Source organism: Sodiomyces alcalophilus (assembly GCF_042370955.1).
Source record: "Sodiomyces alcalophilus JCM 7366 unplaced genomic scaffold ACRALscaffold_10, whole genome shotgun sequence".
NCBI classification, from domain to species: domain Eukaryota; kingdom Fungi; phylum Ascomycota; class Sordariomycetes; order Glomerellales; family Plectosphaerellaceae; genus Sodiomyces; species Sodiomyces alcalophilus.
In genome coordinates this window covers 994,247-1,020,316 of record NW_027263541.1, presented here as the reverse complement: position 1 = coordinate 1,020,316, position 26,070 = coordinate 994,247, and the positions used below count along the sequence as shown (strand labels likewise).

At 46.3% G+C, this 26,070-nt stretch overlaps 5 protein-coding genes and 1 pseudogene across 6 annotated transcripts; 5 read left to right on the top strand and 1 right to left on the bottom strand.

Moving 5' to 3' along the window:
* Nucleotides 1–7,956: 7,956 nt before the first annotated feature.
* ACRALDRAFT_1073099 (uncharacterized protein) lies at nucleotides 7,957–10,319 on the bottom strand (the record flags this gene model as incomplete). Its single annotated transcript, XM_071018061.1, has 9 exons — nucleotides 7,957–7,989; nucleotides 8,211–8,276; nucleotides 8,676–8,807; nucleotides 8,987–9,053; nucleotides 9,084–9,096; nucleotides 9,178–9,190; nucleotides 9,245–9,312; nucleotides 10,178–10,191; nucleotides 10,285–10,319. 9 exons carry the CDS (start codon nucleotides 10,317–10,319, stop codon nucleotides 7,957–7,959), a joined length of 441 nt encoding a protein of 146 aa, XP_070871277.1.
* Nucleotides 10,320–14,801: 4,482 nt separating this feature from the next.
* Nucleotides 14,802–14,876, top strand: ACRALDRAFT_t295 (annotated as a pseudogene). The gene has a single exon. The product of its transcript is annotated as a tRNA-OTHER (tRNA).
* A 1,185-nt stretch (nucleotides 14,877–16,061) lies between these two features.
* Nucleotides 16,062–17,203, top strand: ACRALDRAFT_2030450 (uncharacterized protein; the record flags this gene model as incomplete). The annotated part of the gene is made up of 3 exons (XM_071020661.1): nucleotides 16,062–16,101; nucleotides 16,361–16,629; nucleotides 16,727–17,203. 3 exons carry the CDS (start codon nucleotides 16,062–16,064, stop codon nucleotides 17,201–17,203), a joined length of 786 nt encoding a protein of 261 aa, XP_070871276.1.
* Nucleotides 17,204–18,363: 1,160 nt separating this feature from the next.
* ACRALDRAFT_2142113 (uncharacterized protein) lies at nucleotides 18,364–20,435 on the top strand (the record flags this gene model as incomplete). Its single annotated transcript, XM_071024184.1, has 4 exons — nucleotides 18,364–18,460; nucleotides 18,530–19,799; nucleotides 19,896–19,943; nucleotides 20,076–20,435. The coding sequence occupies 4 exons, from the start codon at nucleotides 18,364–18,366 to the stop codon at nucleotides 20,365–20,367; spliced, it is 1,707 nt and encodes a 568-aa protein (XP_070871275.1). The 3' UTR covers nucleotides 20,368–20,435.
* Nucleotides 20,436–21,877: 1,442 nt separating this feature from the next.
* ACRALDRAFT_1078260 (uncharacterized protein) lies at nucleotides 21,878–24,277 on the top strand. The gene is made up of 2 exons (XM_071018749.1): nucleotides 21,878–22,695; nucleotides 22,863–24,277. Exons 1-2 carry the CDS (start codon nucleotides 22,232–22,234, stop codon nucleotides 23,986–23,988), a joined length of 1,590 nt encoding a protein of 529 aa, XP_070871274.1. The 5' UTR covers nucleotides 21,878–22,231; the 3' UTR covers nucleotides 23,989–24,277.
* A 489-nt stretch (nucleotides 24,278–24,766) lies between these two features.
* On the top strand, nucleotides 24,767–25,968 carry ACRALDRAFT_1066285 (uncharacterized protein). Its single transcript, XM_071017315.1, has one exon. The coding sequence runs from the start codon at nucleotides 24,944–24,946 to the stop codon at nucleotides 25,628–25,630; it is 687 nt and encodes a 228-aa protein (XP_070871273.1). The 5' UTR covers nucleotides 24,767–24,943; the 3' UTR covers nucleotides 25,631–25,968.
* Nucleotides 25,969–26,070: the final 102 nt, after the last annotated feature.

Genomic DNA, 26,070 nt, shown 5'->3' with positions numbered 1-26,070 from the left:
TCTTAGTTCCGGGTTCGGTTTAGTATATAAGTATTCCGGCTAGTTAGGCATAGTCTTTCTAGCTTCTAGGCGATACTCTATACCTCGATAACCTAGCTTATATAGTCGTAGTATAACTTCGCGGTAACTAGGGCGCTACGTAGCTTCTGGCTTAGGGCTCCCTCTAGGAAGGTAATCTTCGCCGAATCTACCTACTCGCTACTACCTACTTAGGCGATCTGTTTTTCGAATTTCGGTAGGAACTATAAAAAGGTTTACTCCTCGCGTTATCTAAGGGAATATAGCGCGAAGGCCGCGCGAGGCTATTCGTTCTAGTCTTTATATATACGGTCTAGGTAGGTAAGGAATAACTCTACGTCGCGGGTACCTCCTAGCCCCCTAGCAGCGTAAAAGGCCGATACCACTTACTAGGCACTCCCTTCTAAATATAAGTTAATATAGTATTATATTTCGGCTTAGTTATTAAATAAGTATTTATTTAGTAGGAGCTTATCGCGTATCTACTATAACTAGGTAGTATACTCTATTTATTTTCCGCTAAACTTTATAGGGTATAGCAGGGGCTTAATATATAGCGGGCGTGGTTCGCTTAGTGCCTATAGGACTATAATCTAGGGGGGAGTAAAGGTCGCTAGGGTCGGAGGACCTATCACTAACTCGGTAGGCGTGTTTATAGGGGCTCCCTCTAAGGGGGGCGTAAGGTTAGGGGTAGGTTATTACGGGGTCTAGACGTTTATGAGACCGTTTATAAGTTATTAGAGTAGCTCTTATTATTAAGCTATCTATTCCTATAAGGGACCGAGTATTATATTAATAGCCTCGGTAATCCTTCTATCCGTCTACTTAGCTAGCTCGGCGGGGTTTATAGGACCGCCGCCGCCTAACGGCGCGTTTATATTTAGCTCTATACTAATATAGCGCGTAGGGTTAGCTAAATTCTAGCTATATAAACGGCTAGTTATAGGTTAATTATACTAAATAAGGCCGAATAATTATATTAGCTAGAATTAAGGAGAGGAAAGGAAAAGGTTTATAGAGAAGTGCAGGATTTACTAGGTTTATACGAATCCGCGGTAAGGGCAGCGCGAGGTCTAAGCGTCGGATCTATATACTAATTAGCGGTTCCGGCCTTATACCTAAACTATACTTTTAAGGGGTTAACCCGTAATAGTAGACTATTATTATACCCCCTTAATAAAGGTTAAGCAGATATCTCCGCTAGGTAGGCGCCGTGCCGCTATAGTATCGGAGCGGCTAGCGGCTATATTTATTACTTAGATAATCTTTTTTAGCGACTAGGCTAGGAGTATTTAGTTAGGCTAGTCTCCGTGTTTAATAATTAGTTCTTTATAATATCTAGCTAGGATTACTTTAGGGGGGGCTAGGTCCTAGGGGGGAGCCGCTATAGGCGGTGCTACGGCTATAATAGCCTAGGTCGGCTTTATACTATTCCGGAGCTCCTCTTTAATTATACTCTATATAGTAGCGTGGAGGTATATAATCGGTATCGGTACGGCACTCTGGCTATTAAGGTAGCGTAGCTTAATAAGCTCTTTTACTAGCTTCACGACCTAGTTAATCGTGTTCCTATTAGCTAGTAGACTTTAGATTAATGCCTTAACTTATTAGATTTTTATTCTAGAGGCCCGCGTCGCCCCCGTGTCGGTCTTAGTTCGGTTATATATAGGAGTATCTTGATTTAGGCGGTAGGAGTCGAGTAGTGGTCGCTATTACCGGGGGCGGTTTAAAGAATTTTTAGGCGGTAGACTAGTCGCCACCACCCCTTCTATTATATCCGCCCCCGCGTCCACGCTACGGCTTCTACTCGGTGCCATCACGGCGTAGAGGAGGGAGTTAGATTCCTTCTCTAATTAGTTCTATTATTTTTACTCGTGTTAAGCGGCGGTGATAGCCTAATTCTCTTTCGAATAATAGAACTTTAACTAGGCGTTTTAATATAAAGAGTAAGCGCTCGGCGTCCGTTTAGGGTCTTAAAAAAGGCTTTTAGCACTTTATAAAAGGATAAGCCTATCTTAACGCTTATCGACTCGGGAGCTAGTAAGCCTCGCTTATTAGTATATATTACTGCCTCCCCCCCTCCCCCCCCGCGGGGACTCTTATATTATAGTAAGTAGACTTATACCTATCGCGGCGCCTTTTATTATTACTCCGCCTATTCCTAGCGTAATAATTACCTTTACGGGGATAAAAGGCCTATACCGGTTTAACCGGTTTATATAAGTAGTTAAGAACGTTATAGGGGTTATAACTATTAAGGTAAAGGACGTTAAGTCCTTTAAGGGAAAGAAAAAGGATAGGCAGGCCAAGGTCCTGCCGTTAACGCTATCTCCTATTCATTCTTAAAAGTATTAACGGTTATAAGGATAGTCGTAACGATATTAATCTTAATACCTAAACCCGGTAGCTAAAGGCGGGGCTTATCTATTCTAAACTAATTAATATAAACGGCTTTACCGTTATTCTACCCTTTATTTAATCCTTATTACCTTTCCTATAACCTTTCTTCTTTTCGTAACGCTCGCGGGGTCTATTATTAGTTTTAATCGGGCTATGCTTTTTTTTATAGCGATCTAAGGCGCTTAATTCTTATAAGGACTTTATCGGTTCCTAGGATATCTAGGCGTATCCTTCCTACTTTACTAACGCTTCTCTTACTATACCTTTACCTACCTTCCTATTCCTAGCGTATAGGATTTCCTTTACTATCTATTTATCTTCTTCTAGACCGTTACGAATCAGGCTAGGTTAGGGGTTATATAGAACTTAACCAGGGAGCGGGTCCTCGGTTACGCGTTATAGGAGGTTTATATAAAACCTCGAGTATATATTTAAAAGTACGTCTAGTTCTACTATATACGGGTTAATAATCTTAGTTACTCTATACTTTTAATATAGCTAGCTTAATTTACGCGACGGTCGCGGGGTAAAGTAGTTTATAAGCGAGAGCTATATAAGGTCGCCTTCTTAGAACCGTTTAGCGGGGATATAAGGCTTATTCGCTAACTCTTTTTATTATAGTTATATAGCTATTATCGCGGCTTAGGCGAACTTTATAGCTTCTTATATACGGCGGAGCAGGTTATAGACTATAAACTCCCAAGTATCGCTACTTAGTTCTTTATAAATCTAGATCGAGTTAATATAATATCCGTATTCTAGGAAAAACGGCCTTATCTTTATAATCGAGCTCTCCTGGTTATTTAATACTAGTTAGGCTACGGGTAGTAACTATCACGGGTTAACCCCTCGAAAGTATAGTTCCGGTATAAGACCGGAACCGCTAATTAGCACGTAGATCCGACGCTTAGACCTCGCGCTGCCCTTACCGCGGATTCGTATAAACCTAGTAAATCCTACACTTCTTTATAGACCTTTTCCTTTCCTTTCCTTAATTCTAGCTAATATAATTATTCGGCCTTACCTAGTACGATTAACCTATAACTAGCCGCTTATATAACTAGAATTTAGCGAACCCTATGCGCTACGTTAGTATAGAGCTAGATACGAATACGCTATTAGGCGGCGGTGGTCCTATAAACCCCGCTAAGCTAGCTAAGTAGACGGATAGAAGGATCACCGAAGCTATTAATATAACGCTCGGTCCCTTATAAGAATAGATAGCTTAATAATAAGAGCTACTCTAATAACTTACGAATAGCCTCGCGAATATCCAGGCCCTATAATAACCTACTCTTAACCTCGCGCCCCCCTTAGAGGGAGCCCCTATAAACACGCTTACCGAGTTAGTAGCAGGTCCTCTAATCCCGGTAACCTTTACTCCTCCCTAGATTATAGTCCTATAGGAACTAAGCGAACCACGCCCGCTACGCATTAAGCCCCTGCTATACCCTACGGAGTTTAGTAGAAGATAAACGGAGTATACTACCTAGTTATAGGAGATACGCGATAAGCTCCTATTAGATAAGTATTTATTTAATAACCGAGCCGAAATATAGTATTATATTAACTTATACTTAGAAGGGAGTGCCTAGTAAGTAGTATCCGCTTTTTACGCTACTAGGGGTCTAGGAGGCACCCGCGACCTAGAGTTATTCCTTACTTACCTAAACCGTATATATAAGGACTAAAACGAATAGCCTCGCGCGGCCCTTACGCTATATTCCCTTAAATAACGCGAAGAGTAAACCTTTTCGTAGTTCCTACCGAAATTCAAAAAACAGATCGCCTAAGTAGGTAATAGCGAGTAGGTAGACTTAGCGAAGATTACTTTCCTAAAAGGAGCCCTAAGCTAGAAGCTACGTAACGCCTTAGTCACCACGAAGTTACCCTATAACTATATAAGCTAGGTTATTAAGGTCTAGAGTATTGCCTAGAAGCTAGAAGGTTTATACCTAACTAGCCGGAACACTTATATCCCGAACTAAACCCAGAACTAAGAGACTAACGCTAATAAAGATATTATAATAGGCGGGATTAATTAGGTCCGGCCCGATACGACTATAGACTAACATTATAATAACCGGGAGTGCTAGGGTTATAGGAAAAAAGGATATATCTATATAAACTATAAGTCCCGGGATAAGGGCTCGAAGGCTAAGGGCGCCCGCGTAGCGAAGGTCTAGGCCGAAGATAGCGATATTATTATAAGCTTAGATAGTTTAGACGATAAAGAGTCGGGAAAAGAATAGCTTTAACGCGAAAACGGGCGTTAGAGCCGATAGCCGCCTTATAGTAAGAGTAGGAGGCGTTTAAATACCTAGCTAGCGGCGACTTAGCCCTAATATTAACGCGAGTAAATAAAAGATATATATATACTCTTATAGATACGGGTTATAACTGCTATACTATTATAAATAAACGCTTTACCTAAAGACTTTAGTTACCGTTAATCGATAAAAGAAAACGATTACTAAAAGGATTCTCGGATACGTCTAAGCCGGCTATTAACGCCGGGATCGCCGTATTTAAGCTTAAGATTAGCGGCTATATATAACGAGTCTTCGCCTATATAATAAAAGGACTAGACTAGGACGTATTCCTAGGAAAACCGTGGGTAGAGTATAATAATATTATATATTACGCGAAGAATCGTAGGCTATACTATAAAGTCGCTGATATTAACCTATAATTAGTGGGCGAGGAAGAACCTGCTAATATACGAGCTATCCGCGAAGTAAGGCTAGTCTCGGGTTTAGTGTTAATAGCTATAATATGATAGATAAGAAAGGGGTTAAAGGGAAAAGAAAGGGACGAGTTTAACGTCTTAATCCGTGCCGTTAGTATACGGGATATCGATAAGGCCCTCCGTAAAAAGGAATTAGTAAACCCTCGGGACTATATCCCTACGAATATACTATAAGAGTTTAGCGACCTTTTTATACCCGATAAGGCTAACGACTTACCCCTTTACTAACTAGGCGTCGACCACGAAATCACCCTAAAGCGAGGTCCCGATAAACTCGAGCCGACCCTGCTATAGGGGCCCCTTTATAGTATATTAAGGGAAGAGCTATTAGTGCTCCGGAAGACGCTTAATAACCTAATAGATAAGGGCTTTATACGAGCTAGTAGCTTAGCTACGGCTACGCCGGTCCTATTCGTAAAGAAACCAGGGGGCGGGTTATGCTTTTATTACGACTATAAAGCCTTAAACACGATTACTTAGTAAGATCGCTACCCCCTCCCTTTAATTACCGAGACCCTGCGTAACCTAGCTAATACTAAGTGGTTTATAAAGCTTAATATAGTCGCCGCTTTTTATAAGATCCGTATAGCTCCTGGATATAAGAGTAAGACCGCCTTTAGGATGCGCTTTAGTCTTTTCGAGTAGCTAGTATACCTCTTCGGACTAAGCGGTATACCCGCCACCTTCTAACGCTATATTAACTAGACGCTATAGGAGTTCCTTAATAACTTTATTATTATATATATCGATAACGTCCTAATCTACTCTAGTGAATCTTATAAGGACCATAAAGCGAAGGTTAGGCTAGTATTATATAGGCTTATAGATACCGGCCTAAACCTAAACCTAGCTAAGTATAAGTTTAGTGTAATAATAGTGAAATATCTAGGCTTTATTATTATAGTGGATAAGGGAATGTTTTACGACCCCGAGAAGTTAAAGGCTATCCGCGACTAGGAGGCCCCTACCTTAGTAAAGGGAGTGCGAAGTTTTTTAGGATTCGCGAACTATTACCGGATATTTATCTATGATTTCGTAGGTATCACGGCCCCCCTCTTAGTATTAACGAAGAAGGATCGGCTTTTTAGGTAGGGGGCTAAGGAAGACGCCGCCTTTAAGGAGCTTAAACGACTTTTCTAGATAAAACCCGTTCTATAGTTATAGAACCTAGACTATAAGACTATATTAGAGACTAACTATTCGGGCTACGCGCTAGGTAGTATCCTATCCTAGGTGGATAAACTAGGACGTCGCTATATAGTCGCGTATTACTTATATAAGCTTACCCTAGCGGAGTATAACTACCCTATTTACGATAAGGAGATATTAGTAATTATAAGCTATATACTCGCCTAGAAGGCAGAACTAACTAGCTACGAGTAATTTATAATATTATCGGACTATAAGGCCCTTAAGTACTTTATAACTAAACGGTCCCTTACTAAAAGATAAAGTCGCTAGGCTAGCGAATTAGCCTAGTTTAACTTTATACTAAAGTACCGGCGAGGTACTAAGAACTTTATAGCGGATACGCTCTTTTATTATAAATAGGACGCCCTAAAGGATAGCTTAGATAACCGGGAATAGGGGCGGGTAATTTAACTAATACCCGACTCCGCGATCCCTAAAACGACCCCCGAGTCGATTATACGGAGGGCGATATCCGTTAAGCGTGTATTTATAGTAGATAAAGACCTTTAACGACTTTAGGATAAAACTATAACGACCGACCTATAGTATTAAGGTATCCTCGCCGCGATTACTATAAGAGCTTATAGCTTCGACCCGTCCCTTAGACTACGACTATAAATAGCGGAATACTCTCTTAACCCTATAGGATATATAACCTTCCAGGATCGCCTTTAGGTCCCGAGCTTAGGAGAAGACTTGCCGCTAAGAGGACCCTTAGTATAGGCGATCTATAACTCCGCTATCGGCGGTTACCCGGGTAAGGAGAATATAATCGCTATAATAGCCCGATAGTTCTTTTAGCCTAGTATAAATAAGGATATACGGAAGTTTATTTATAACTATAATCCTTATAACAGAGGTAACTAGTAGCGGAACACGAAGCGCGGACTATTAAAACTATTACCTATACCAGAGTAAATCTATAGCCACTTTATGATAGACTTTATAACGGACCTACCACCTACCGGTAAAAGCAAAGCGCGCTATTTATAGGTAATCACGGACCGGTTAACGAAGTTAGTGATATTAGAAGCTATAGAAATAATAAAAGCAGAAGCCTACGCGGAACGCTTCCTAACCTGCTATTTTAGGTTCTATAGTATACCCCTCTTAATCGTTAATAACCGGGGCTTAAACTAGACCAGAAGGTTCTAGCGATACTTTTATAAGCTCGTAAAAATTAAGTAGCGACTTAGTATAGCCTACTACTCTTAAACCGACGGAGGGCCTAAAAAGCTAAATTAAGATATCTAGGCCTACCTTTATACCTTTATATACTATTCCTAGGACGATTAGGGTCGCCTACTACCCGCCGCGTAGTTATTACTTAATAGCAGGAAAAGCTCCACGACTTAGCTAAGCCCCTTCTTCTTAGAACACGGGTTTTATATCGACCCTATCTAAATCCATGACCCGACGCCCGTATACCCGAAGGAAGCCGCCGCTTATAACATATTAAGTCGCTTATAAGGAGCTATAGAGTTTATATAAGTAGCTATAGCCTCGAAGCAGCTATAGGATAAGGAGTCCGCGAATAAACGGCGACTCCTAGCTGAATACTTCGAGGTAAGAGACCTTATCTAGCTTTTTATAACTAACTACTCTACGCCTAAACCTTCGAAGAAGCTAAGCTAGATATATTAAAAGTATAGAGTAACGAAAGTAATTAACTCTTATATTATCGAATTAAATATACCTTCGGGGATATATCCCCGCTTTTATATCGATATCCTAAAATAAGCTAATCGCGACCCCCTTCCTAGATAAGTCGTAACCGACCTATAGCCCGAACCGATCCAGGACGCCCTCTATAATAATAAAGAGTAGGAGGTAGAAAGCATCTTATACGCACAGAATAAGCGGCGAGGTCGCGGCGTATACCGTGAAGTATTAGTACGCTAGGCAGGATACGTAGAACCTATTTAGGAACTATTAGACGCTATAAAAGATACTATAGCGTTAGACGTTTTCGAAGTAAAATACGGCCTAGCCGATATAAGTAACGGGCCTTTATAAGACTATATTATAAGGAATACGCGAAGATAAGGAGACCCTGGTATAAGGGGAGTACGACCTATAGTCGTAAGTTAATTAAAGGGGGGGAATTTACCGGCCCCCTTACCGGTTTCTAAGAAGATAGATAATACCTCCGTAAAGGACTTTAGTTAGCGGTATTATTACCCGAACCGCCCTTACTACTATTATTACTACCGCCGGTAATAGGATTACTACCTCCCTAGAGGGCGGCGAGAATACCCTCTAGGAGGCGCGTTATCGCTGCGCCCTGGCCTTAAACCTCCTAGCAGAGGGCCTTTACCTTATAGCGGAGACCCTTGCTATTATTAATAGGGGCGGGAGCGGCGTTAGTGGTAGTAGTGGCGGTAGGGGGGGGTTCCTCGGATAATAAGGTATAGTAGTCGCCGCGAGCTAATTTAAAGGCTTTACGGATCTAGACTAAAGTTAGTAGCGGCCTTAAAAAAGGTTCGCGAATACTTATATTATCGTTATCTGGATTATCGCGTATAGCGCGACCTATAATAGCTATAGGACGGACGAACTAGGCGGCGCTAGGAGGGAGCTAGGGATATTAGTCTTAACCACTTAGCTTATAGATTATAAGGAACTTACCGGGCGGTAGGCATAAGATCCTATAATATACTTATAGCACTTAGGCTTTTTATAGGCGGCGCCGGGCCTAGACTAGTTATAATATATCTAGTTAAACTTTATTTTAATACCTATAATATAATTAGCGTAGGGGCGGCAGAAATCGTTATAATAATAACCAGGGGGATAGGTCGGACTATAGGGTCGCTTACTAAGCGTGCTAGCCTGCCAGAGAGTTAGTAAGATCCTTATAGCGAAGTACTAGGCCTTATCACGAACCTCTTTTTTAGCCGGACGCTTACCGGTATTTATTATAGCGGCGAGGGCCTCCTTAGCCACGCTTTTAACTAATTAATAGCGTTCCTCCTTATTAGGAGCGGGGGGGGGGATATAATATTACCGGCGACCGGCTACTCTTTAATAGTGCCCTTATAGGCGTGGCGGGCGCTATAACGGGGGGCGGATATCTAGACGCACTCTATTAGCTATAATTTAACGGATTAATAGGAGGACTTATTAGGAGACTTATAATCGTTAAGTGAATAGTTAAAAGGATATTATTTATTAAATTAATAAAAAAGACTATAAATACGGAATAACTATGCCGCGAGTTAGCGGAGAATAATATAGCCCTAGGTATAGAATAAGCGATAAAGCTTACTACTAAAATAATATTATAGGCTTATAAAAGGAAGAATTAACTATAAACGAAAAACCAGGCAAAGCTACGCTTATACTATAATATTAAACTACGGAATACGATAAAAGCCTATAAAGCTATTTATTATAATAGTTTATAAATAAAAGGGAAGGAGTAACCGGGCGTTTTCGATATAAAGGGTAAGCGCTCGGCGTATCGCGGAGCGCTAGCGACTTAGGAGCGAAGTCGCCGCGAACGCCGCGCGATACAAATATATCCGATATAAAGGAGGATACACACCTCCCTCGCGACGCGTTAGGAAAATAATAGGTTCAGCGCTTAGTTATTATGGTCCCGGGGGGGGGGGGGGAGGGCGGTAATATCACGGGTTAACCCCTCGAAAGTATAGTTCCGGTATAAGACCGGAACCGCTAATCAGTATATAGATCCGACGCTTAGACCTCGCGCTGCCCTTACCGCGGATTCGTATAAATCTAGTAAATCCTGCACTTCTTTATAGACCTTTTCCTTTTCTTTCCTTAATTCTAGCTAATATAATTATTCGGCCTTACCTAGTGCGATTAACCTATAACTAGCCGCTTATAGTAACTTATCCTAATCGTCTTAGGTATAGTAAATAAAGGCTTAGAGGTACGCCTATACCTCTTAATTCGCTTACTTAGTAGTGCTATCGGTCTTAGGGTAATAAGCCATGCTTAATCGTTATTCGATTCTAGCTAATTTATAAAAGTATTACTAAAAGCGACTTATCTAGTTAGAACCTTTATCGCTTACGATTAAATAAGGTATACCGTAAAACCAAAAGTAATAGTATAGGAACTATTTAACGTAAACTTCCGCTTCTATAAAGTCTATTACTTTAAGGGTAATAGCCTTTATAAACTAATTGGTTATAGCGTATAGGTACCTATACTTCTTCTTTTTAGCGGGAGGCAGATCCGTTATAAAGTCTATTAATAGGTCGCTCCTTATTCGTTTAGGAATTAGGAGCGGTTTTAAGAGCCCTTATTAAGCGTCCCTTTATATATAGCTTTAGTTATAGATATTATAGTTATATATAAACCTACGTATAGCTTTATTTATCCCTAGCTAAAAGAAGCATTTTATTATAAAAGCGATTATACTATTTTACCCTGGATAGCCTTTAATTATAGAGTTGTGTATAGATCAGATTACTCGCGTTCGTAATATACTCCCTTTTTAAGCTCCCGGTACCTATAGGCGGTCTCGGAACGTTAATAGGCCTTATAAGGTAGTTCTGTATTCGGTAATCTAGGCTCGGAGACCTAATAAGGGAGGAAACTATCGATCGCCCTTAGATACGGCTTACGTGGCTTAGCGATACTAGTTATCCTCCTTTACTATAATATCCTATAACCGTTATAGCTTATTATCGGCTTCGAATACCCGTGGGTTCTCGCGAAGGAGGCGGATCTTTAGGGGGATTAAGGTCTCTAGGATTAACTATATATACTATACCTATTCCCGTTTATCGGAGAAGTCCTTTAATTCGTCTTATTGTCTTCGCGAGAGAGTATTAGTAGTATAATTATCGGCACCCTTATAGTATTCTAGTATAAAGTCGAACTAAGCTAGCTTACCGGCCTATCGGCTCTATCTTTTATTAAGTATCTTCTTTATTATAAAGTACTTTAGGGCCTTATAGTCGGATAGGATCATAAAGCGACTATAACTTAGGAGCTTAGCTCTTTAGTACGTTACGTAACTTATAATCGCTAATATCTCCTTATTATAAATATGGTAGTTATACTTAGCTCCTATAAGTCGCCGCGAATAATAGGCGACTATATAATAACGTCCTTATTCGTCTTCTTAAACTAATACGCCTCCTAATACGAATCCCGAGTAGTTAGTTTCTATAAAGGTCTTATTACTTAAGACCTATTATCGTAAGATCGGCTCCTCCTAGAACTTCTTCTTAACTTCTTTAAAAGCCGCCTATTCGTCAGGTCTCTAGGAAAACGCTTAGTCCTTTTTTATTAGTCTTATTAGGGCGGCCGTGATATAAGCGAAGTTCTCCACGAATATCCGATAATAGTTTATAAAGCCTAGGAAGCTTCGGACTCCCTTTACTAAGGTTAGGGCTTCTTATTCTCGGATCGCTTTTAGTTTATTAGGGTTATATAAAACACCCTAACCGGCAGTAACTATAAATCCTAAGTACTTTACGGTCTTTACGCTAAACTTATACTTTACTAGGTTAAGCGTTAATTCTATATCGCTTAGCGATTATAAAACCAGGTTTACTTTCTCCCTTAAGGAAAGTAATCTTCGCTAAGTCTACCCACTTACTACCACCTACTTAGGCGATCTATTTCTCGAATTTAAGAAGGGCTACGCGAAGGTTTATTCCTCGCGCTATCTAAAAGAATATAGCGTAAAGGCCGCGTAAGGCTATTTATTCTAGTCCTTATATATACGGTCTAGGTAGGTAAGGAACGATTCTGGGTCGCGGGTACCTCCCGGCCCCCCGGCGTTATAAAAGGCTAACACCACTTATTAAACACTCCCTTCTAGGTATAACTTAATATAGTATTATATGTCGGCTCGGTTATTAAATAAGTATTTATTTAGTAGGAGCTTATTATATATCCATTATAACTAGGTAATATACTCTATTCGCTTTTTACTAAACTTCGCGGGGTATAGCAAAGGCTTAGTATATAGCGGATATAGTTCCTAATATAATTCCTATAAGACTTTAATTTAGGGGGGAGCAGAGGTCGCTAGGGTAGGAGGGCCTGCTACCGACTCCGTAGATATATTTGTAAGGGCTCCCTCTAAGGGAGGCGCGAGGTTAGGGGTAGGTTACTACGGGGCCTAGGCGTTTATAAGACCGTGTATAAGTCGTTAAAGTAGCTCTAATTATTAAGCTATCTATTCTTATAAGAGACCCAGTATTATATTAATAGCTTCGGTAATCCTTTTATCTATCCACTTAGCTAGCTCGGCGGGGTTTATAGGACCGCCGCCGCCTAATAGCGTGTTTATATCTAAGTCTATACTAATATAGCGTATAGGGTTCGCTAAATTCTAGCTATATAAGCGGCTAGTTATAGGTTAGTTATACTAAGTAAGGTCGAATAATTATATTAGCTAGAATTAAGAAAAGGAAAGGAAAAGGTCTATAGAGAAGTGCAGGATTTACTAGGTTTATACGAATCCGCGGTAAGGGCAGCGCTAGGTCTAAGCGTTAAGTCTACGCGCTGATTAGCGGTTCCGGCCTTATACCGGAACTATACTTTTAGGGGATTAACCCGTAATAATAGGCCTATAGAAATCTGTTAAGTAGGCTATCCTCCCCGGGCGCCTTCTACTTAGCGGTATATTATATAGCATACTTAATATCCTCTTCCGTCACTAAGTCTTTAATGCGTATAGTTCGCGGGTACGCCGCGGTGCCTAGGGGTCTAGGGTCTATAGCGTTCGGCGCTAGGAAGAATTTCTAGGCTAGGATATCTGCCTTCTCCGAATACGTCTATACTAATAGTCCGGCCCCGCTACGGTATAGGGCTAGAATAAAGGGGGGCTTAGGTTATTTATATCTAGCTATTTATGCCTAAGTAATATTAGTAAGGTGCCTTTATAGTATAGTAGTGGTATACCTGGTATATAGTCGAGGTAACCGGGTTAGTTCGAATCCGGCTAGAGGCGCACGCAAAAGAGGAACCCCTTTTCCTTTTTTACGCTACTCGGATCCTATTCTAGGGGGCCCTTATCTGCCTTAGTATATACGATAAGGGTTAAACAGGGGGTAAGGATATTCCGACTAGGGCAATCGGATATTCCGACTAGGGTCCTATGTTAACAGCCGGTGACACCCGCCCACTTATTCCAATTATACCCAGATACTTCCATATACTATAAGATATCCGCGTAAAAATAACCGCAGCGACGATACCGACGATACACTTAATTAATCGTAGCGACGAAACACGTAATCGATCGTAGCGACGAAACACGCAATCGATTATAGCGACGATACCGACGATACACTTAATTAATCATAGCGATAACACCGACGATACACTCAATTAACCCTAGCCACGATACACTCAATTCGTCGTAGCGACGATACGCTCAATTAATTATGTACGAAGTACGTGTCTATAAGTATCTAGGCACAAGAGGAAGTTGTTACAGCTGGCGTCAGGCGTTGTCAGTAGGACCCCAGTCGGAATATCCAATTGCCCTAGTCGGAATATCCTCACCCTAAACAGGGGGCCTATTAGACCCACCTTCCGCCCGGCTTCCTTAGTCGTTAATAGGTGCCACGGGGGAGTAAGTCGCCCTACTATAGAAACGAGAAGACGGTATCGCGCTATCCCTGAGCGTGTAAGTAAAAATACGCGGCGTCTCTTCCACGATACAGAGGCAGCCTCTTACGCTATTATATAAGTGTTCTACGTGGGCACGTAGCCCGCGTTAGCTCTACCTATAGCTATAAAACAGGGAAGCTTAGGAGCTTTAAACCCTAGGAAGCGTATATATAAGTCGCCTATAGTAGGCCCGTAGGGGTTAGCCCTAGGGCCTATAGGAAGGCGTATAAAATAAATAGAGATAATCACGCGCGCGCCGTTAATCGAGCACGTGGTCGGCTTTAAAGCCGCTACGGGTAAAAAACGTTATAGGCTTCCTAGAATAAAAGCCACGAGTTTCGGATATATATCGAGTTAGTAATAGGGCCGCCGCGGCACCCGTATAAGGCAGCAGTCCTAAAGGAGGAGAGTATAGGGGTTTTTATCTAAGTTATATACTAGTTCCCTAAGTCTTATACTACGGTTTTCCCCCCTATAGGCATCAGAGAAGGACCGTATAGTCAGAATTTTAACTCCTAGCTACTTTAGGTAGGACAAGGATAGCGGAGTAAGAAATAATAAATAAATAAATTAAATATTAGTAAGGTCCTTTGTTAAACGGTTAAGGGCTTTATTTATATTAAGGGGCGTTATTAAGGGGCCTAGTCGTGTTAAGATCCTAGGGGCTGCCTAAAGGGCAAGGGAGGGCACGAATTCCTTTTAGACCTAGTATAGGCGGTTAGGCGGCTATTATAGGGCCGTGTTAGTAGGGCGGTTTATACTAAAGTAAATAGTCGTGGTTTAGGAGAGAGAATATAATATACTACTAGTATAGCCCTAAGTATATTATTAAATAGCCTTTATAGTATAGTAGTGGTATACCTAGTATATAGTCGAGGTAACTAGGTCGGTTCGAATCCGGCTAGAGGCATATATAAAAAAGGAACCCCTTTTCCTTTTTTACGCTACTTAGATCCTATTCTAGGGGGGCCTTATCTGTCTTAGTATATATAATAAGAGTTAAATAGGGGGCCCGTTAAACCTACCTTCTGCCCGGCTACGCTAATCGATAATAGGTGCTACGGGGGAGTTAGTCGCCCTACTATAAAAAATAAAAAGACGGTATCGCGCTATCCCTAAGCGCGTAAGTAAAAACACGCGGCGTCTCTTCCACGATACGGAGGCAGCCTCTTACGCTATTATATAAGCGTTCTGCGCGGGCATATAGCCTATGTTAGCCCCTACCTATAGCTATAGAAAGAGCAGGGAAGTTTAGGAGCTTTAAACCCTAGAAAGCGTATATATAAGTCGCCCGTAGTAGGCCTATGGGGGTTAGCCCTAGGGTATACAGGAGGCGTATAAAAACAAACTAAGATAACCACGCGTACGCCGTTAATTCAGCACGTAGTCGGCTTTAAAGCCGCTATAGGCCACGTTATAGGCTTCTTAGTATAAAAGCTATAAGTTTCGTACTAGTAGATAAGTTAGTATTAGGGCCGACACGGCCCCGTAAAGGCACTAATCCTAACAAAGGAGAGTATAGGGGTTTTTATCTAAGTCTTATACTAGTTCCCTAAGTCTTATACTATAGTTTTCCCCCCTATAGGCATCGGAGAAGGACTATATAGTTAGAATTCTGGCTCCTAGTATATATATAAGATAACGGAGTAAGAACTAATAAATAAATAAAATATTATTAAATAAAATATTATATTTTTAAAATAATATATTTATTATTCTTTATATCTATCTATATATATATATATATATTAATATAATTATATTTTTAGTTCTACTTAAATATATTATTAGCTATATATATATATATTATATAATATATTACATTACGCTATATTATAACGTGTACTATATAGCTACTACCCTAACTCTAATATAGCTTCTTATATAATAATCCGTACCCGCTTTTAGCGCATATAACGTACTTCGTACTGCGGGGTTCGAGGCTTCCTGCGAAAAACTTTGTTAGCAATCCTCTAGCATACGGGCTACCTAATACTCATGTCCCACTTCACTACAAGCGGCCATCCACGAGCGATTCTCTCTTTCTCCCGCCGTCCCGGAATCGACTTTAGGCCAACAATCTAATTTTGTCAACATGTCTTCCCCAGAAGCGTGTGCCGGGGTGAAACGGCCTCGTAAGTCTTTCCATGGTCCTTTGTTATTCTTCAGTATGGAACAAGGTTGCAATACGACGACTTTGATGGCTTCGGTTCTCCAGTTGCTTTCCTCTTGAAAACATGGAGCCTATCTCGACAGTCACCTACGAATGAATATGTTCTGCGTTTCGTCTTCTTGGCTTCATCTTTCGCGGATGCCAAAGTCGATATGCTTGGTCTTCGCAGAGAACGAAGACTCCTGAATCACTATTGCTGACAACCTGGACGTGTTTCACAGGCACCCAGTCTCTTCCACCTCCATCCCTCCCCCAGCTCGTGGCTGCGCAACACACTCCCATTCCTGCCACGGACAAGGATACCAAGAGACTCATCGTTGTTCTCTCGAACGCCAGCCTCGAAACCTACAAGGCCTCCCACGGCGGGGCTAGTCGAAACGACATGCACCGAGAAGAAAAATACTCGCTCCTGAACAGTGATGAACATATTGGCGTGATGCGCAAGATGAATCGTGATATCAGTGATGCTCGCCCTGATATTACGCACCAGGTCCGGACCCATTGGCTTGCTTCTGCGATGCGACACGCTCAACCGTGTCGCTGACCAGTGTCCCCACAGTCTGCATTCAACATGCTGACAAGACCAGTGTCTCCTCACTCTCCTCGACTCCCCTATCAACAAGGCCGGAAGGCTCCAGATCTACATCCACACGGCCAAGGGCGTCTTGATCGAGGTCTCGCCTACCGTGCGCATACCTCGTACATTTAAGCGCTTTGCAGGCCTCATGGTCCAGCTACTGCACCGGCTATCCATCCGGTCGACCAACTCGCAGGAGAAATTGCTGCGGGTCATCCAAAACCCCATCACTGATCATCTACCACCTAACTGTCGGAAGGTTACTCTCAGCTTCGACGCGCCGCTCGTAAAGGTCCGGGACTATGTCGATACCCTCGGGCCTAAGGAGAGCATTTGTGTCTTCGTAGGTGCCATGGCAAAGGGAGCCGACACATTTGCGGACGGCATTGTCGACGAGAAGATTTCCATCAGCAACTTCAGCCTGTCTGCGAGTGTTGCTTGTAGTAAATTCTGCCACGCTGCCGAGGATAGCTGGGACGTCCTTTAAATGGAAAGTCTTCAAGCGGCCAGTTCGGATTGGATAGGCGCGTTTACGGAGACGAGTCCTGGACGAGTGAAGCTCGTCACAAGAACTCTCGACGTCTTTCCCCGTTTGGAATTTGGGGCGGGGTAGGGTGGGGAATTAACTGGGACACTGCGTTCTGTCGACCTTGGGTGGAGCCTTGGGTATCTATGTATCCATTCAAGTGAAGTGGCCAAAAGCTGAGACTGACGCCCAGCCTGTTTTTGTCCCCTGTACTTGTGGTGTCCTTTTTCCCATGTCCAATTTCCCCTCATAATGATACATGATTTTCCTGCCAATTTGGTCATGATTGATTGCCTGACGACACTGTACTTTGACAGGACTGACATTCATCTCTCCTCTAGCAGGTGATTGCTTATTCGTAGGTGCTCGGTACGCAATGCATCTGTATCTGTACCTTACTCACACTTGTGATATGTGATATGGGTCGGTACCTTATCCATCTGCACTGAAATGTATCGGCGCCTTGGATCCGCTGACCTTTCCCTTTTTTCGCATCAGCATCAGCAACGTGGCAGAACGTGAACCAAACCTTCGCACGAAGGCGAAGAAAGCAAGGGCATCTCGGCTCGCGGGATGGCTCCATCCGTCTGCCATGATACCCAAGGGCCAAAAGACCAAGTGCTCAAGTCATCAATGACTACTGCCGACGTAGCAGCTTAGGTATTCATCAACTGAAGTACCCGTACCAATGGACCTGTCGATGTCAACCCAACCCACTTGGTGACGCTCCCGACGATAGGTTCGAGAACCGAGCCATGAGCCCAGTCCTGTTGTTCAATCGCCGTGTGACCAGAATTCCCATGTACATTTTTCACTCCCCCTGGATATCTAATATAAAATCTGTCTCTAGAGGTCGGACTGGTAACATCGTGTCGACAGACCGTTGGTAGAAGTGTCCCAAGTCCAACAGAAGGTAAACGGCCATCTACTTCACAGTCGTTCGATCCAGCACAAGCTGCCACGCTTGCTGCAGCAGCAAAGGCGTGATTGACGCTGTTTCGGAAAACGAACCGTTCGGGCAGGGCCCATTATCCCATCGGCAGGAGGCGGTATTGGGCACCATTTGCATTTGAGAGTCCTAGCCCGCTTCCATATTCATAACAGACCATCAACAGCCCTCAATGACCCCTTTCTTCGAGGTTTCACACCTGGCCTCGTCAGCTTCATTCTACTCGGCCGTGTTCCAGCCGCTGGGTCTCTTTTTTATATCTGCGTCGGGTACGAGCCAGCTTTCTGTCACCGGATCTTCTTCCTCCTCCAAAACGCAGTACTCATCAAGTCATACAGACCATTCACCGCCCACCATCACATACGGCACGTCCTCGCGCACCAGGGCCATTTTCCAAATTCGTGAGGCCGCGACGCCGAAAGTCTCCCACGCCACGTTATCGGCATCGTCTAGCCAGGCCGTCGCCGATTTCCAAGCTTTCGCCATTCGCGCAAACCCAGCCAGCAGTAACCAATCGCACCAATCCCCCGGGGCGGTCGCAGCACTGGACAGTAGTGATTTCAACCGCACCCGTATCAGGGACCTTGACGGCAACATCATGGACGTTGTGCATCTCCCCTCTTCCCACCAGTCCGTGCGGTATGGGGACGCTGCGAGTAACGCCGGAATCGGAAAGACGGAGTCGCATCAAGACGGCAGCAGCCGTATCCTCGACTGGACTTACGACGTCGCCCTTTCAGATCACAATCACGGTCCTGCACCCAGCGCCACGGGTGGGCCGACCTCGACCTGGGCCAAGCAACCAGACCCCGCTCCTGACAAACAGTACACCGTACTTCGCCGCAGTGTCACCACGTCGATCCTTGAAGAACCCCGTCGCGAGAATGGTGAGAGCGGGCTGGGCTCAACCGCCGTCGTCGGAGCTTTGCTGGGTGCCGCAGCCGGCGCGGCTGCCGGGGCTGCCCTCACATATAGCTTGATGAAAGCCGAGCGTGAGCGGGGCCCACGACAGGAGCATGAGATAGCTTCCGTGCAACGCCGGGCTACTTTTCCCCATGCCATGACGGCCGCGGGGGATGGGCGATATGTCGAGGTCGAGAGGTCTGTTGAAAGATTTCGCTACCCGGAGGCGCCCACCCACTTTACAGACCCGCAACAGCCTCCTCTTCAACTAGACCAATACAACCAGGCTCATGCACTCACCTCCGGGGCGGCTAATGACTATTATGAAGATCCGCAAAGCCGCCACTTGTGGCCAATGGAGACAGCCGGGAACGGCAGCGTCTATGGCCACATGGATGCCCAACAGCCATCTGGAGCGCCACTTATGCTTATGGACGCTGAGCAGCATAGCGCCGTAGGTTCGTCACGCCACAGCACGATGCGACCACCGTCCGTACGCGGCGGTACTATATATGAGGCCGACCAAGAGTCGTTTGTTTCAGCTCAGTCTAAACGGTCTTCGTCAACAATCCGCGGTCCGCCGCCGCCAACAGTCGAGACCGAGTTGAGCATAAGAAGCAGGGCACCCAGCAAGGCGCCTAGTATGGCTCCCAGCAGGGTATCTAGCATGGCTCCTAGCAGAGCACCGAGCATGGCTCCCAGCAGGGCACCCAGCATGGCCCACAGCAAGGCTCCCAGCATGGCTCCCAGCAGGGCACCTAGCATGGCCCCCAGCAAGGCTCCCAGCATGACCCCCAGCAGGGCACCTAGCATGGCCCCCAGCAAGGCTCCCAGCATGGCTCCCAGCAGGGCACCTAGCATGGCCCCTAGCAAGGCCCCCAGTATGGCTCCCAGCAAGGCACCTAGCATGGCCCCTAGCAGGGCACCTAGCAGGGCACCTAGCATGGCCCCCAGCAAGGCTCCCAGCATGGCTCCCAGCAGGGCACCCAGCATGGCTCCAAGCAGGGTACCTAGCATGGCTCCCAGCAAGGCGCCTAGCAAGGCCCCCTCGAGGATCGGCGGTGGGTCCGACGCCATGATGAGTACTGGCTATAGCGTTTTCCACTCCATCCCTCCGAGTGCAAGTCGCGCCCCGACCCAAGTCTCTGCGAGAAACATCGGACTGCCCACTAGCGCAATAGGCAGCAGTGATGCCGGCTGGGAGGACGTTATTAGCCTTGCTCCAAGCGATAGCATTAGCTGTATTGGTAGCAGAACAAGCCGACGCGCCTAGACAATAGGGCAGGGACCGGCAGCAGTCCGGCGGGCGTACCAGCCGTAAGTGGGGGGATGGACCTTGAGAACTGGAATCTGGGCGAGAAATGGGTCTTTTCTTTTCTTTTTTTTCTTTTCTTTTTTTTTTCCCTTCGTCGTGCAAATCTGTCAGACTGGAACAAAGCTTGGTATGGATCACTTATAGCACGGAACTCATAGGAATAAGAACATGAAGTGGGATAGATGCATTCGCCTACTTATAGAGACTTCATATGCGGCCTCTGCAGCCAGCAGCTGTAGCGGGGAGACCTGCTCTATAACGCACCGTACGATACTTTCGCGCATATATAGGAGATAAAATAATCTTAGTTAAGGAATTGTTTGGTGTATTTTCGTAAGACGGGGGATTTGGGCTTCAAGGCCACCTTTACTATCTCCCGCGGCGTTGTAGTTGCCATCGTACGAAGTAATGATGCGAGGATCCAGTTTTGGGAATTCATTCTTCTTACCATACGCGTAATAATAAGGGGAACGTTTATTCCGTCAAGGGCATTATTATAGGAGACCCGTTATTCCGACTGTACCACTTGGTTATTCCGACTGTAGTTTATACATACAACGCACGTAGATAGACTCTTTGGAATACTAATAAAGTAACTACGGTCGCAAACCACTCTAATATCTTTTAACAGTTGATTAATTTGATCGCGCGGATCAATTGCGTTGTATTAATGGATATATGTAAGCTTATCAGTTCGAATAATGGCAGTAGTAATAGTCGCGCCTCTTCCTCTTCCACCCCACGCCCACGCCCACGGCTATCTTATTCCTGTGACGAGATAACGAACGCGCCGCCTCCGATTCCGTAGATTGACGACGTAGATTGACGACGTAGATTGACGACGTAGATTGACGACGTAGATTGACGACGTAGATTGACGACGTAGATTGACGACGTAGATTGACGACGTAGATTAAAGATGTAGATGGATAAGGCAGTAGGAAGATTGAGTCTGATTGGAACTACAGTCGGAATAACCAAGTGGTACAGTCGGAATAACGGGCCTCTTATTATAGCAGCCGGCGCCACTGGCCACGTTCGCAGCCTTTAGCCTATGGCCGAATTGATCGTGAATGTCTTCGTGATCGCCGTTGTGGTTGTGGTCGCGGTCGCAGAGACGGTTAAGGTCGAGGCCGCGGATAAACGCAGCTAAATTTAGTAGGAATGGCCCGATCTAGCTTGGATTACGACCGTAGCGGGTCGCAATATGTAAACATTCCCAACAACGAGCCGTCTGGTATGTTATGTTCTGCGCATTAATCTCTGGTTGGTCGCGTAAATACGAAATCTGGTGGTCCCTGGAGACAGCGTGAGCGTGAAGACCAAGGGCACACACGATGGAAGCCTTGTGACGCCGCCATTCCTGGATACCCAGGGCCTTGAGGGCCGCTGCATGCTGTGATCGAGAAATGGGATGATCACTGATCATTTGACCTTCTGTCCTCTAGTCACGAACTCTAGTCACGAAGGAGGCGGCGCCTCATGATTCGATGTCCATCCCGGAATTATCACATGACCCAGGAACAGTTCCCACTTCCCAGACCCTAGCTGTGAGATAACCATCGCCGGCCGGCCTGCCTCCAAAGCTCCTGCTTCTTTCTCATCGGGTTCACTCGCAAAAAGTGCCATGGCTGGGCGATAGAAGATTCAAACAAACGCAGTTGCACCTGAGCGGCAAATGCAGCGCCAGTACCAGGCGCCTAGGCTCGAATATCGAACACGATACATTGTGTATATATCAAATAATCTACTCGGTCCCAGCTCGCAGGCCACAGACAACATCCCACATCTCACAGCTCGCATCTCATCATAACCTGCCAACATGGGTGTTACACGCTTCTTTGGGTCCCAGGTCGGCGGCCAGACCGTCATCAACTACGCCTATACCGACCTGCCCTCACGCCTCCTGATGTGGGATATCTACTATTTCTTCTACTACTCCTGGGCTCTACCCTGGATCCTGATGCCCGTTGCGACAGGAGACGACTGGCCCAACTCGGACGACCTGGACGAGCTGGCCTGGACATGGCGCAACGCCTTCTCCATCGGCGTCCATGCCGTTCTCGTTGTCCTGCAGATGCTCTTCCTGCTGTGCCTGCCCTTCGTCGTCGTGTTCCCCATCTGGGTGGCTGCCATGGGACTCACCATGTTCTTTACCCTCAACTGGGCTCTTTGTCTACTGCTCAACGGCCCGAGTATCGAGTATCACTCCGATCCCGACTATGCCCCAGCCTTGCCCGAGCATGCGCATGAGCAATGGATCTTTCTCAATGGCGTCGCCGTGGGGTAAGTAAAGAAAAGAAAAGAAATAAAGAAAAAGAACAAGAAGATTTGTCTCCTCTGCGCAGCCAGGTTGCCTTTTTTTTTTTTTTTTTTGCCTTTTTCTTCTTTCTCCTGACGGAATTCATCTGCTAACTCTTGAACCCTCCTCGCCCTCCTCACAAATGCAAAAGAGACCATTGGATGAGGAACAACTTGAACAGGCTGGCGCTGACCTTTAAGCGTCCCATACTTGGCATCCATAACCGCACCTCAGGCATTATATTCGACGTAGTGGAATGCCTGATTCAGCGCAATCTTACTTACGCCACCTCGGACGTTCGAATGGCATATCGCATCGTCAAGGAGAAGCTTTACGAGCCCGAGCTGTCTAGGGTCGTCTTTATCCTGCATTCGCAAGGCGGCATCATTGGCGGCCTAGTCCTCGACTGGTTGCTCCAGGAACTCCCCCAGGACCTCCTATCCAAGCTAGAGGTCTACACCTTTGGCAACGCGGCCAACCACTTTAACAACCCCCACCGTCACGTCATCTCACAGGCTCTTGTCCAGGACGACCCTCTTGCTGCCCTCACCACAACCACCACGGAGACAACCCAAGAGAATCCGATCGCTTCTGCTATGTTACCGCAGGCCCCAGACGAGCCCGTTCAAGCTCGGGGACTTCCCCAAGGGGACATCAAGAGAAACCGAAATACATCCAAATACGGAGGCGTACTGTCTCGTGCACCCAGCCTCCGCAAGACGACTTCCTCGCTCTCTTCGACTCGCACCTCGACTGCCGCCTGCGACCGCGCTCTCGGCCACGTCGAACATTACGCACACACCACAGACTTCGTGGCCCTCTGGGGCGTTTTGCATTTCTGCACGTCCCAGACGGCGCAGCGCATCATACCGCGCTTCATAGGACGGCTCTTTGCCCGCGCCTCCGACCGCGGGGGCCACCAGTTCTGCCAGCACTACCTCAATGGCATGTTCCCTCTCGAGCGCGATCCAGACACGGGCCGGCTCGTGGGGTGTGCCGAGGAGAACGAGTTCATGGAGAGCGAGATTCAGGCGGGGTTCGAGGGAACGGCCGGGCAACACGCCCGGGAGGCGTTTGAGATATCCTGGCTCGGTGCCGGGGGGTTCGGTAGTGGGGACGTCCCCGCCGAGGTTGGGGTCCAAGGAGTCCCGGGACGCAAGTCAAAGAGGGGTGTCAAGGTCAAGGAGCTTTCGCGGCTTTGGATGTACCGGAATGGTATGTCGCCTCCGGATGTCCAACCATGGCTCGGATTGGAGAGGGAAGTCGTCCGTACATAGAGACACGTTGGCGAAGGGTGGACAATGGCTTAATAAGCTACCATTGGAGTGGTAAATACCTAGGTACAGGTAATACATCCGTACGTAACCATCAACCCCTTAAAACCAGCCACGGCGATTCCATCGGCCGTGCGGCGTCTCAGGGGCCAACGGATGAAACGACAAAACACCCGCCCCCATTTGTTGCCTGTTTAGACTCCCTACTAGGAGTGAGATGATAGTAGCATTTTTTTCCTTTTAACTCGAAGTTCGAGATGTCTTAGGAATTGTTTCTTCGTGAGCTTCTCACTTCGACAAGCCTTCTACATTCCGAGAGTTTAGTGGCAGTCTTGCGGGCATGCTGGAATTCCTGATTCTCTTTGGCCTCTTCGTAACGGCTCAGCCCGCCCTGGAAGCCTCGGGATCGGGATCGGCGTCACACAGGGGCGCGCTGCTGAACGCACCCATATGTCCATCAACGCCATTACTTCGCCAGATATGTTACGGCCAAGGGTCATCGTCTCCGCCACCGGAGTTGCAGGGAAACCAGAGTGAGCCGACGATCCACCACAGGGCGCCGAGATCACCAAGCGAGGAATGGACCGGAGGTTCCCAATGCGCGGGCGAACATTGCCTGTACGCGAACCGGGCCTTTGGTGGAGGGCGTGGAATCGTTGTCATCACCACTGCTCACGGCCTGGCAAAGGCGAAAGCCGTCGCCGAGCGGGCGCCTATGCAAGCACCAAGCAACGATGGAGACTCGGCCCCACCAGCCCCCTTCTACGTCGACGAGGTAAGCGGCAAAGGTCTCGGCATGCTGGCCAGCCGGCACCTACGCCGTGGAGACGCAGTGCTGGCCCGAGCGCCGGCCCTGCTCGCGCATCGGGACTTCATGGAGCGTACGCCACGGGAGGAACGAGAGCGTTTGTTGTCCCTAGTTCCGGGTCTCCTGCCAGCAGCGACGCGTCGCAGCTTCATGCGCCAGGCCGGCCGCTTCGGCGGACACAAGGTCGCAGACATTGTGACCACCAACTCGTTCCAGGTAGACCTCGGCGGCGATGGGAGCGGTGGTTCGTCATCGGCGGGGCACCACTACGCCAACTTCCCCGAGGTATCGCGCTTCAACCACGACTGCCGGCCCAACGCGGTTTTCTTCATTGACGCCGACCTCGTGCACCATACCACTGTCGTGCGCGATGTCGCACCGGGCGAGGAGTTGACCATCTCGTACCTCGACTCGCTGGCGCCGCGGGCCGAGCGACAGCTCAGGGCACGCGGGGCTTGGGGGTTCGAATGCACGTGCGCGCAGTGCAGCTTAGCCGAGGACGCGGCGGGTGCGTCGGACAGGCGGCTTGCGGAGATGGCCGAGCTTGAGAGGCGACTGTCGGACGTCAAGTCGGACGTGACGCTCGACACGGTGGAACGTTATGTCATGCTGTTTGCCGAGGAAAGCCTCGAGGCGAACCTGGCCGGGGCGTACACGACGGCGGCGTTGAACTACAACCTGCTCGGGAAGAGCGAGTTGGCTGTCAAGTACGCACGGTTGGCCATTGAGGCGGGTATGATGGAGAACGGACCTGCGGCCGCGGATGTGGAGGCGATGCGTGTTTTGGCAAGGGATCCGAAGAGGCACTTTACCTGGAGAGCACGATTGAGGAAATAATCATGGCCATTTGGTGTACAAAAGCATAATCACATGGAGGCTGGAGTAAAGGTTAATTATAGTCTTGGTTCATGCTGTGGTTTCGGTGCTATGGTTGAATTCTGGTTGTAAAGCCAGCCGCCCAGGGCTCGCCTCAAGTGACGTGTCTTCTACCACGGCTGAAAGTCAGGGGAATGGAAAACGGACATGAGAATGTCCAACGGTGTATGAGAGGCTGTGTCCCGTCACTTCAGAGTACTGTAGTTAGTGCCTGGAGATGGATAATGTCGGTGCTTTGGAGAAGCGTGTGAGACGGCTGATGAGAAGGCTGACGAGAAGAACCTGGAGGTGGAGGTTAGAAGGGGGGAAATCATTCACACTCCCGGTGTCCGGTGAAAGGTGCAATATTGGAGGTAACACCATTAACACCAAGGGGACCTTCACTGGAATACAAGTTCAGC

Bases quoted from the DNA above. Each gene is read 5' to 3' on its own strand.
- ACRALDRAFT_1078260 (XM_071018749.1), top strand. From the start codon at position 22,232: ATGGGTGTTACACGCTTCTTTGGGTCCCAGGTCGGCGGCCAGACCGTC. The intron at 22,696-22,862 runs GTAAGTAAAGAA...CAAATGCAAAAG, and splicing joins CTCAATGGCGTCGCCGTGGG to AGACCATTGGATGAGGAACA.
- ACRALDRAFT_1066285 (XM_071017315.1), top strand. From the start codon at position 24,944: ATGCGCCAGGCCGGCCGCTTCGGCGGACACAAGGTCGCAGACATTGTG.